The sequence below is a fragment of the Canis lupus genome, chromosome 21, assembly GCF_048164855.1.
Source record: "Canis lupus baileyi chromosome 21, mCanLup2.hap1, whole genome shotgun sequence".
In the NCBI taxonomy this organism is placed as follows: domain Eukaryota; kingdom Metazoa; phylum Chordata; class Mammalia; order Carnivora; family Canidae; genus Canis; species Canis lupus.
Window position 1 is genome coordinate 18,616,637 of NC_132858.1, and position 12,724 is coordinate 18,629,360.

At 38.1% G+C, this 12,724-nt stretch overlaps 1 protein-coding gene, 1 long non-coding RNA gene and 1 pseudogene across 8 annotated transcripts in view; 1 reads left to right on the forward strand and 2 right to left on the reverse strand.

The window, feature by feature from the left end:
- Positions 1 to 12,724, forward strand: part of LOC140612811 (uncharacterized) — a 50,547-nt gene that overhangs the window by 23,142 nt on the left and 14,681 nt on the right. The gene's annotated exons all lie outside the window — the stretch shown is intronic.
- LOC140612806 (glycine N-phenylacetyltransferase-like) overlaps positions 1 to 12,724 on the reverse strand; it is a 73,513-nt gene that overhangs the window by 4,742 nt on the left and 56,047 nt on the right. For 4 of the 5 annotated variants that reach the window (XM_072790919.1, XM_072790920.1, XM_072790921.1 and 1 more), the window contains 2 exons: positions 6,039 to 6,128; positions 375 to 482 (listed from right to left, as the gene is read on the reverse strand). In XM_072790919.1, coding sequence (XP_072647020.1) covers positions 375 to 482; positions 6,039 to 6,116 — 186 coding nt within the window. In that variant the 5' untranslated portion in view covers positions 6,117 to 6,128. Of the gene's footprint in view, positions 1 to 374; positions 483 to 6,038; positions 6,129 to 11,227; positions 11,251 to 12,724 lie in introns of those variants that run through there. The other variant, XM_072790922.1, reaches the window with a different exon arrangement.
- On the reverse strand, positions 3,031 to 6,031 carry LOC140612810 (microtubule-associated protein RP/EB family member 1 pseudogene; annotated as a pseudogene).

The window sequence follows — 12,724 nt, forward strand, 5'->3', positions numbered from 1 at the left end:
CTTTGGGTAAATACCCAATCGTGGAGTTATTGGATCATATGGTAATTTAATTTTTAATTTTTTGAGGAACCTGATATCTCATTGGGGTATAAATTTGCGTTGAGTGATGAGTAGTGATATTGAGTATCTTTTCATCTGTCTGTTGCCCATCTTGATGTCTTCTTTGGATAAATGTCTATTCAGTCCTCTGCCTATTTTTTGTTTGGGTTATTTGGTTTTTTGGTGTTGAGCTGTATAAGTTATTTATATATTTTGGATATTAACCCCTTATTGGACATGTGATGTCTTTAAAATCCCCTAGGTCTACCACATTTCCAGGTTCTTATAACAAATAAGAACACAGAAGCATACTCACTCCACATCTGGCACCTTACCTCTTCCTGAGGGCGGGTAACCACTGTTGTAAAATCAGGCCACTTGTCTACCAGGGCCTTTAGCTTGAATGGGTTTCCCTGGTTCATGTGGAAGATGGTCCCATAAACCTGTAACATCCAGAGAAAGACAGAGGGTCAGCTTATTAAGAAAGGATGGTAAAGTGCCTTGTTTGATCAGGACAAGGATTATCTCTATGAAATCAAGGTGATAACTGATAGGGCATTTAGTTCAAATCACCTTCAGATTAATTTTATCACTCCAAATAGAAATAGGTTTGGGGGTCAAACCACAAGAACATTATATGGGGATCCCTGGGTGGCGCAGCGGTTTGGCGCCTGCCTTTGGCCCAGGGCACGATCCTGGAGACCTGGGATCGAATCCCACATGGGGCTCCTGGTGCATGGAGCATACTTCTCCCTCTGCCTATGTCTCTGTCTCTCTCTCTCCCTCTCTGTGACTATCATAAATAAATAAAAATTTAAAAAAATTAAAAAAAGAACATTATATGAATACAGTTAAATATCTAGGTAAATAAATTAATTAAAAATCATCCACTATCACATTGTAGAACCTAGTGTTATATATTTCCATTTTACTTATTGACAAATACACATACAATTTTAAGCAATGAAATTATCTAACATATATTAGTTTAACACGCCCCCCCATACACATACACACTATGTTCTGGGCATATTTCCATGTCAATAAACACAAATCTATTTAAACATTTTTAATAACTACATAATATCCATCATATGAAAGAACTCCAGTTCAAATTTTTCTGCATCTTTTAAGAGAAAATCATCTGACTTTTTTCTTTAATCTATTTTTTAAAGATTTATTTATACATTGAGAGAGAGAGAGAGAGAAAGAGAGAGGGAGAAGCAGGCTCCATGCAGAGAGCCTGACGTGGGACTCGATTCCAGGTCTCCAGGATCACTCCCCGGGCTGCAGGCGGCGCTAAACCGCTGCGCCACCGGGCTGCCCATTCTTTAATCTATTGATACAATGGAATACACTGATTGATCTTTGAATGTTGAGCCTGCCTTGCATTCTCAAGATAAATTCCCCTTGTTTATAATGTATTTTTCTTTTGATATATTAATGGATTTGACTTGATAGTATTTTGTTGAGGATTTTTGCATCTATATTCATGAGGGATATTCTCTAGTTCTCTTTTTTAAATAAAATCCCCTCTGGTTTTGATATCAGGGTAATTCTGGACTCATAAAATGAGTTGGGAAGTGTTTCCTCCTCTGATCTATTCTGCAAAGGTTTACATAGAATTGATACTATTTCTTCCTTACATGTGTGGTAGAAATTCCCATGATAAGTGGAAAATATATAGCATTAAATACTATTCCAAAAATAATAATAATAATAATGGTCTCAAATCCATGATTCAAGTTTCCACCTGAATGCTTTGGCTGCATCCCAACACTTTTGATATCTTGCGCTTTCATTTTTATTCGACTCAAATGCTTTCTAATTCTCCTTGTGACTTTGAAGTATGGTTTATTTGGAAATGTGTTGTATAATTTCTAAAATTTGCATGGTTTTTCTAGATACTTTTCAGGGTTTCTTAAAGCTTAATATAGTACATTTGAGTATTTGTCGTTTCTAATGGCTGAGTAATATTCCATTGTATACATAAACCACATCTTCTTTATCCATTCATCTTTCAATGGACACCAAGGCTCCTTCCACAGTTTGGCTATTGTGGACATTGCTGCTATAAACATCAGGGTGCAGGTGTCCTGGCATCAATCAGAGAAGGACAAACATTATATGGTCTCATTCATTTAGGGAATATAAAAAATAGTGAAAGGGAATAAAGGGGAAAGGAGAAAAAATAAGTGGGAAATATCAGAAAGGGAGATAGAACATGAAAGACTCCTAACTCTGGGAAGCGAACTAGGGGTGGTGGAAGGGGAGGTGGGCGGGGGATGAGGGTGACTGGGTGGTGGGCACTGAGGTGGGCACTTGACGGGATGAGCACTGGGTGTTATTCTGTATGTTGACAAATTGAACACCAATAAAAAATAAATTTATTTAAAAAAAAGCAAAAAAAAGATTTTCAAAAAAAATATTATACATATGAAAGACATGTCTGTTATGATTTCAATGATTTAAAAAGTCTTTAAAACGTGGTCTACTTTTGAACACATTCCATGTGTACTTGGAAAGAATGTGCATTCTGCTATTGTTGAAGGACATACTCTATAAATGTCAATGAATGAAGTTGGTTCATAGTATTTTTCAGGTCTTCTGTATAGATTATATGTTTTCTTCCTATTCTATTAATTACTCAGAGAGAAGTGTTAAAATCTTTAATTACATGTGTGGGTTTATCTATTTATTCTTTCAGTTCTATCAGTTTTTGGTCCATGTCCTCTGAACCTTTTTTGTGAGGTAGAGATTTCGGCACTTTTAATGTCTTCTTGGTGAATTGATACCTTTACTATAATGCAATGGGACTCTTTATCCCTGGTAATATTCTAGTCCCTTTGCAACATATATTATTACCCCCCTAAAAAAAAGCCCCACCTCTTTATATACAAGATAGTTGGTCTATTTCTAAAACCAAATTTCTATCTCTTCCTATATTAAACATAATCTTTTGGGGTTTGACAAAATAGAAATTGCATATTGTTAATTTTATTTTATTTTATTTTATTTGAAATACAGAATTTTATTTAGAAACTGTTTAAAGTAGAAAAAAACCCTGTCAAGAAAGACCAGGTGGAAAATGGGTTCCCAATAAAATGGTATTTTAGGGCAACAAAAGTCTAAAAGGCCACAAAAGAGAAATAGCACCACTGTTATTTGAACAATGGCTAGTTACTTGCATTTTTTGGCATTGTTAATCACTGAATCTGGGTTTTCCTCTGAATTCCACACAGAGCATGCACTATACAACAATTTTATCATAAAATATCTGCTTTCTACACACATTTTAGGACAAGCTACCACCAGGAACAAATCAATACAAATACATCAGGGGCTGAACAATCTCAGTAGTGGGTGACACACATTTTGCAGAATTCTGCCAAACAAAGGAACTGAATAGGCTAGGAGCAAAGCAATGAGGAAGAGTTAAGGAATGAAATATTTTAAATATTAATAATTAATTCAGATACGGTACTGTATCTTCTGCAAAAGAAAATTAACATTTAGTAACACGCTAACGAATTTTATCTCCAAAGAGATTAGTGCACTGGCAAAGTATTCCGATAACAGTGGAGGGTGGTGGACATCAGGTACCGAGAACACCCAGCCTTGCAGATCCTAAGGTAGCGATGGCCTTCACTGGTCACTCCCTTTGCCAGAGGTCCAGAAAGACTTGCAGCGTGACCACCTGCCTGCTGAACTTACACTCTAAGCAGCAAACTTTAAGGAGCCAAAGAGGAGTCCCCAGTGGGCACAGGGAGCAGAGAAGAGAAACATGTTCAATGTAAACTTAAAAGACAGTAAAATGGGACATGACCCCCATTCAAATCCCAGAGATGTGGGCAAGTCCCCAAAAGTAGTTGTTAGATTTAGAAACTTGACACACCTCATTTCCCAAAAACACAATACATAGAAATTTCAGGGATAACTGGAAAAATCGTCAGAGAAATGTTCAATGAAATTCAAGCTCTTCAACATCTCAGGGCTATTCATCCAGGCAACAATGCCTCTTGCTTCTTAGAGGAGGGATACGATTGATCAAGGACACCAAATGGCTTTACAGAGCAACTTTTTAAACTTCCCTTTTGAGCCAAGGTCTAGGTCTTTGAGGATTCAAGCAGCCCTGCAAGGCCTGTGAACAGCAGATTCCAAAGGTCCAGAGGTCTGGCCCTTCCTTCCCAGATACCATGTCAAACATGTAAAATCTCCTGTCATGGTACATTTTATATTTTGAAATATGGAAGCGTATTTTAAGTACTCTTAAGGCATTTATTTATTAAAACGTTCTCTGCCAAGATTTCACATTAGCTTAAAATTCAAATCAGTCTTTACATTTCTCTACTGAGGACTCCACTTCAGTGTATGACATAAAAGCACCTTCTCCAGCAGTGAGTGTTACCAGCATCCACACAGTGAGCCCCATGGTCAGCCTCTCTGTTCCCCAGGTGACCCAACTAGATGTTAATACTGCTCTGCTACAGGGTAAAAGCTCCTAACTCAAACTCATTGGAAAAGGGGTGAAACTTCTGCAAAGTGCACTTTAAGAAGAAGTACTGTTTGCTCATGAAAAGAAACCAGTGAGTCCTCTAAGAATAATAAAAGGGGATATTTTACAGTTAAGCACATGATTTGGAGTGAAGAATTCGGACGTTGCTTTGCTGGTCCAGGCTGTTAATACTCTTCTTGTTCCTCCTGTGGGCCTCCTTCATCTGTGGCATAGAGAATGTCCACGATCCTCTGCAATACAAGGTTGTTTTCCCTTTCGTTCTCCTGGCAAATCAATTCAATGTTTCTTAGCTTTCCAAAGTAGAAATCTCTCTCTTTCTCCAAGTCTTTGACGGTAAGTTTCAATACATTGACCTGCTGCATCAATTCAGCTGCTTCATCATCCCCGTTGCCCACATCAGGATTCTTTCGCACCTCACCTGGGCCAGCCTTAGGGGTTGCAGTAGTTCTGTGTGTTGCAATGGGCCTCTGTGGAGCTGCACTGCTAGAGCTGAGAGGTTTCTTTGGTTTGTTCAGAGCTGGAGCAACAAGGGAGGGAGCCACTGCAGTTTCTTGACCTTGTCTGGCAGCTACAGGGTCATAGTCTTTTCCATCATAGTTTGCATCAAAAAACTTCTTGAACCACTGAAAAAATTCAAAATGGTCCTGAAACTTTCCTTTTACTAATTTGTCCACAGGAATTATTTTGTCAACACTCATTCTCTTAAAACCTGCTTGTAGTATTTTGAAGTTCTGGATGTATTCATGCTCTAGTTTAGCCTGGAATTTCACTTTCTTCAAGGCAATGGAGCCAGGGAATAGCATGTCCATAAACTGACAATAGGCAGCCCCTGAGCACAACTGTTCAATCTTTGTCAGATTCAGCTGCAGAGACTCATTGATCCAGGCCAGCATATCATGTCGACTTAGGTTATCACTGGTGACGGACGTTGAGTACACGTTCACTGCCATCTCGGCTCTCGGCGGGACCGCGTCCACTGCCTGTGCCGGGCTTCGATTCCATCTTCGTCTTGTTCAAACCGCCCGACCGCATATTGTTAATTTTAAAGAAGAATCATAATGGTTAACTTTTGTCAGGCACTTGATTGTTTAGAAAGAATAAGCTAAACATTAGTGTGTTCATTCAGTCACCTGTGCAATTCTGGGAAATCTTCCAGTGTCAGATAATATAACACTTAGAATGGCACAAAGAAATATTTTTTGGTCATCACACAGCAAAGATCATAGTGGATTTAAATTATATGATTCCTACTCAATAGTGGTATGGTCTTGGTCAAGTTCTAAAACTGAGCTTGCATTTCCTCTTTGGTTACATGGATATAGCAGACTTGCCTTGCAGTGAGGTGATGTAAGCTAAATGAAATGCAAGAGGAGTGAGTGCCTGGCAGAGTAGGTGCCTGGAGAATGTTTATTCTCATTCTTACTTCTTTCATAAGCAATTGCTATTCCTCCCAACCCCCCTGCCCTCCGCCCAAGAATGTCACCTTTAAGGACTCTGGCAGGCTCTTCCTTAAGGATTTCTCTAGCATCTGCAGCACTTGTGAGCCTTGTAAGTGGAACATCTTGGCCTCAACCTAAAGACAGGATCAAGAAATATCAAGGAATGAGAAGCAATGGAAAACACACAAAGACACAAAACAGACACAACAGGCAGTTTAGTTCAGGTCTTCATTCCTGTGATTTTATTGTTGCCCCATTCACTGAACTCCTTACTAACTCCTAAGAAGAATAAGACTGGCAGAAAGCACAGGTGCCTGTTTCCAAAATTATTTTTTAAATATTTTCTAGACTTTAAACAATCTTTATGAAATTTTAATTTTGCTTTCACCCAGCATACCAGTAATTAAGGATGCACTAAAATTACCACATATATTATCTAAACTGCATGAACATCTTTGAGGTTAAGTTCTATCCACAACAAGCCTGAGGCTGCCACCTTAGAAACTACATGATGTTGGGCAAGTTACTTCACTCCTCTGTGCCTTGCTTTCCTCACATATAAAATTGCCATAGTTTCCTCATATATAGTACCTGTCCCCTAGAGTGGTTGTGACAGCTGAATAAATCAATACATGTGAGGTGCTTTGACGATTGCCTTTGAGCAAACACTTTTATGCTTCTTGACTAAACATGTAGAAGTGCATTTGCATGGTCATGTAGTAAGCATATGTCTAACTTTATTAAAAAAAACCTGCCAAAGTGGCTGAACTGTTTTACATTCCCTTAGCAGTGTTTGGAGTTTCATTTGTTTGTCGTTCTCTCAAGCACTTCTCCAGATGATTTTCTTATGCAGCCATATTCGGGAACCATAGATACAACAGGTAACAGATAAGTCCTCGACAACATCCTTCAGGGATCAGAGGGAGGAAAATAGCTAGGCTCATCTCATCCCACAAACACAACCAGGTAACTGTCAAATCATCCTAAATAGCCCAGAAATTGACCTGAAAACTGGCAGAACAAACTCCACAACTAAAGAAAGAGAAGAGGCCATGCCAAGGAAGATAGAAGGGTGGAGATGTGGTTTGTGGGAGAAATGGATCAAAGATGCTGTGGGAGGGAGGGAGCCATGGTCACAGAGAAAGGTGAGAAAGAGAAGAACACATGGAAACATGGGAATGTTACAAGGAGAATGTTTTTCCAAAGCCATTGGCTTGGAAAATGAGAGGGGCTGATTTTTATGAGCTCTTTCAACCAGCAGGACTTAAAGCCTGGAGTTTTAAAGATTATAGGCTTATCTGGCACTTTCTTCTCCCACGCCTCAGCCTAAACACAGAGCCACCTGCAGGAAGCCACTCAGCACAGACACTGGTTGACTAATCTGCCTACACCAAGGCCCACCACCTTGCACTCCAGCAGGACTGTCCTGAGTCAAGCTTGCCTTGGTCCCAGAGTGACAGTCCCTTCCTCTAGAAGACCAGCAAGAATCCCTGCCCATACCACATATCCTGACCAGAGAATTCTGCAGGGCCTCAGTTCTGCTAGAGTTGGTATCAGGTCTCATTTCACAAGCAGACCAGAGCACGCCTAGTTAAAACTCACCACATTCAGGCTGGGGACCAAACACTGCCCACTGAAGGCAAGGAGCCCCTGTAAATGACTGACCTGAAGGATAAAGCAGCCACCACCACAACAACAGAACACATGCAGCACAACAGAGACACCCTCTGAAGTGCTAGGGCCTGGGCACTACATGACCTCTTCTTTATAACACCATTACTTTCAGGAACAGGAGACATAACTGTCTTTTCTAAAACAGAGAGAAAGGCAAAGACTTAGGCAAAATGCTGAGATGGAGGAATGTATCCCAAGTGAAAAGGCAAGATAAGGCCACAGCCAGAGATCTAAGCAAAGCAGATATAAGTAACATGCCTGATGGAGAATTTATGGCAATAATCATAAGGATACTCACTGGGCTTGAGAAAAGACTAAAGGACATCCTGATGGGAGACCCTTACCACAGAGATAAAAGAGTTAAAAAAAAATACTCAATCAGAGATGAAGAATACACTAAACAAGATTGGAAACAGACTTGATACAGTGACCAGCAGGCTGGAAAAAGTAGAGGAATGACTTAGTGACCTAGAAGACAAAATAATGGAAAATAACGAAGCTGGACAACAGAGAGAAAGAAGAATTATGGAACATAACAGTAGACTTAGGGAAATCAATGACTCCATCAAATATAATAACATTTGTATTATAGGAGTCCCAGAAGAAGAAGAGAGAGAAAAAAGGGGGCAGAAAATTTATTTCAAGAAGTAATAGCAGCAAACTTCCTAATAAGGGGAAGGAAACAGGTATCCAGGTCCAGGAGGCACTGAGTACTCCCATCAAAATCAACAAAAGTAGGCCAGCACCAAGACATTGTAATTACAGTTGCCAAATATAGTGATAAAGAAAAAAAATCTTAAAAGCAGCAAGACAAAAAGTGCTTAACTTACAAGATAAAACTCATAAGACTAGTTGGAGATTTCTCAACAGAAACTTAGCAAGCCAGAAAATAGTGGCTGATAAATTCAATGTGCTGAATGGGGAAGATCTGCAGCCAGGAATATTCCAATAAGGCCCATCTTTCAGAATGGAAAGATAGATAAAAATTACCCCAGACAAACGAAAAATGAGTTTGTGTCCAGTAAACCAGGCCTGCAAGAAATATTAAAAGGGACTCTTTAAGTGCAAAAGAGAGACCAAAAGTAACAAAGACAAGAAAGGATCAGAGAAAATCTCCAGAAACAACCACAAAAGAAGTATTAAAGGGGAAATAAATATCTATCTATCAATAATTACTTTGAATATAAATGGATTAAATGCTCTAATATAAAGACATAGAGTGTCAGAATGGATAAAAAAACCAAGACCCATCTATATGCTGTCTACAAGAGACTCATTTTAGACGTAAAGTCACCAGCAGATTGAAAGTGAGAGGATGGAGAAACATCTTTCATGCAAATGGATGTCAAAGGAAAGCTAGAGTAGCAATACTTATATCAGACAAACTAGACTTTATTTTTTTTTCAAACTAGACTTTAAGACAAACATTGTTAAAAGAGACGAAGGAGGGCATTATATAATCATAAAGAGGACAGTCCAACAAGAATATACAACAATTATAAATATTTATGCACTCAATATGTAATCACCCAAATACATAAAACAATCAATAACAGACAAAAAAGAACAATTGATAATAGCACAATAAAGGTAGGGGACCTTAACACCCCATTTACATCAATGGACAGATAATCTAAAGAGAAAATAAACAAGGAAACAATGGCTTTGAATGGACATGGCTTAGAAGAAAAATATTGTTAAAATGTTTATGACACCCAAAGCAATCTATACATTTAATGCAATCACTATAAAAATACCAACATTTTTCACAGAGCTAGAATAAACAATTCTAAAATTTGTATGGAACCACAAAAGACCATGACTAGCCAAAGAAACCTTGAAAAAGAAAAAGCAAAACTGGATATATCACAATTACCAACTTCAAGTTATATTACAAAGCTGTAGTAATTAAGACAGTGTGGTACTGGCAAAAAATAGGTACATAGATCAATAGAAGAGAATAGAAAACCCAGAAATGAACCCATAATGATATGGTCAATTAATCTTTATCAAAGCAGGAAAGAATATTCAGTGGGAAAAAGAGTCTCTTCAACTAATGGTGTTGGGAAACCTGGATAGCAACATGCAAAAGAATGAGACTGAGCCACTTTCTTACAACACATACAAAAATAAATTCAAAATGGATTAAAGACCTAAATGTGAGACTTCAAACCAGAAAAATCCAAGAGACAATAGCTTGACATCAGCCATACCAACTTCTTTCTAGATACATCTCTGGAGGCAGGGGGAAACAAAAGCAAAAATGAACTATTGGGACTTCATCAAGATAAAAATCTTCTGCACTGCAAAGGAAACAGTCAACAAAACTAAGAAACAACCTATGGAATGGGAAAAGATATTTGCAAATGTCATGCCTGATAAAGGGTTAGTATTCAAAATATATAAAGAATTTATAAAACTCAACATCCAAAAAAATGAATGATTCTATTAAAAATGGCAAAAGACTTGAATAGACATTTTTCTATAGAAGACAAATTGATGGCCAATAGATATGGAAAGATGCTCAACATTATTGATTATCAGGGAAATGCAAATCAAAATTACTATGAGATATCACCTCACACCTGTCAGAATGGCTAAACTCAACAATACAAGAAACAACTGGTGCTGGTGACGTTGTGAAGAAATGGAACTTTTGCACTGATGGGAATGCAAACTGGTGCAGCCACTCTGGAAAACATTATAGAGGTTCCTCAAAAAGTTAAAAATAGAACTATCCTATGATTCAGCAATTGCACCACTAGGTATTTACCCAAAGAATACCAAAATACTAATTCAAAGGAATACATGTAGCCTGATGTTTATAGCAGCATTATCTACAAAAGCCAAATTTTGGAAAGAGCCCAAATGTCCACCAATTGATGAATGGATAAGGAAGATATAGTATATATATACAATAGAATATTACTAAGCCATCAAAAAGAATGAATTATTGACATTTGCAATGACATGGATGAAGCTAGAGCGTATTATACTAAGAGAAATAAGCCAATCAGAGAAAGGCAAATACCATATGATTTCATTCGCATATGGAATTTAAGAAACAAAACAAATGAGCCGAGAGAGAGAGAGAGAGACAGAGTAACCAAGAAACAGACTCTTAACTATAGATAATACACTGATGGTTACCAGAGTGGAGGTGGGGGGGTGGGTGAAATAGGTGATAGGGATTAAGGGGTGCACTTATTGCAATGAACACTGGGTGTTGTATGGAAGTGTTAATCACTACATTGTACACCTGAAACTAATATTACACTGTATCTTAACTAACTGGAATTTAAACAAAAACATTTTTAAAAAACACAATACTTTAAAATCAGTGAAGCAAGATTTGTAGAGCTAATTCCCAAGGCAGGCCAAAAGACTGAGGTCAAAATGTATTTCAATAAATACAATTCTCTGAGGGACTCACAATGTGGAGTTTTACCCAAGCTCCTGTTATCCTGGAAAACAATGGTTAAAGAAATCCCTCCATCTTTGTGTTCCTATAAGGGCTTACTGCAAGGAATCTTCCTCCCTCTGTGTTAGTAAGACTCACCGATGCTCCACTTGTTTACCTATGAGAAGGCAGGACACCGACCCTCCAAATTCTCAGTCTCTGCCTTATAATTAGTTAGCTGAACTGTGAATCATCCACTGATACAGCAAAACAAACTACTTGTTAACCAAATGTTGGTTAAATTTCCCTTCTTCACCTAGACTGAATCAACATATAACTCCTTCTTAACAGCCCCTACCAAGAGTAGGTTCACTCTTCATAAATGGTTAGCTTGACCGTTTACCCTCAGTGATCCATTAGATCAGTTGTCTAAACTTTTTTTTAAGATTTTATTTATTTTTTCATGAGATACAGATTGAGAGAGAGAGAGAGAGTAAGTGAGTGAGAGAGAGAGAGAGGCAGTGACACTGGTAGAGGGAAGCAGGCTCCATGCAGGGAGCCCGACATGGGACTTGATCCCTGGTCTCCAGGATCACGCCCTGGGCTGAAGGCGGCGCTAAACCGCTGAGCCACCAGGGCTGCCCTTGTCTAAACTTTAAAAGTTTTTCCCTTCTACACAGGATTCTGGACTTTGACCCACTCTCAGCCAGAGCCATCATTGGCATGCAGAAAAACACTCCATGAACTTGTTTACTCCTCTCGAGAGTTACTGAGCTATAACTGAAACTAACATTGTGTAAGTTTAAAGTGTACAATGGGATTATTCGATACACAGATATGTTATGAAATGTTTACCACAATAATGTTAGCTAATGCCTCCAACACATCACATACCACCTCTTTTTTTGTTGTGAGAACATTTAAGATCTACTCTCTTATCAACTTGCAACTATATAATACAATATTATTAATTATTATCACTATGCTGTACATTAGATCTCCAGGATTTATTTACCTTATAACTGGAAGTTTTGTACCATTTGACCAACATTTCCCCATTACCTCCAATTCCCAGTGCCTAGCAACCACCATTCTGTTTACTCTGTCAATTTCAGTTTGGCTTTTTTAGATCTGCACATAAATGAGATCATAGAGTATTTGTGTTTTCTTGTCTGACCTATTTCACTGTCTGGCCCTCAAGATCCACCCATGTTGTCACAAATGGTGAGATTTCTTTCTTATTATTGGATAATATTCCATTGTGTATTTACACCACAACTTCTGTATCCATTCAGCCATTTGTGGACACTTCAGCTGTCTCCATGTCTTAGTTATTGTCTATACTGCTGCAGTAAATATGTAGGTACAGATATCTCTTAGAAATTGCAATTTCATCATATATATATATATATATCCAGAAGTAAGTTTTCTGGGTCATATGGTAATTCTATTTTTATTTTTTTTGAGGAACCCGCATCCTGTTTTCCATAGTGTTTTTATACTGTCTGACGCACAGTAAGGACTCAATAAATGTCTGTGAATAAATGAATGTATGAAGTATTTATATTAACATAACCATCTATTTAGTCACTCCACTTACCGAGAGCAAAGACTCATTCGTTCATTCAACAGGTATCTCTAGAAGGCCTACTATGT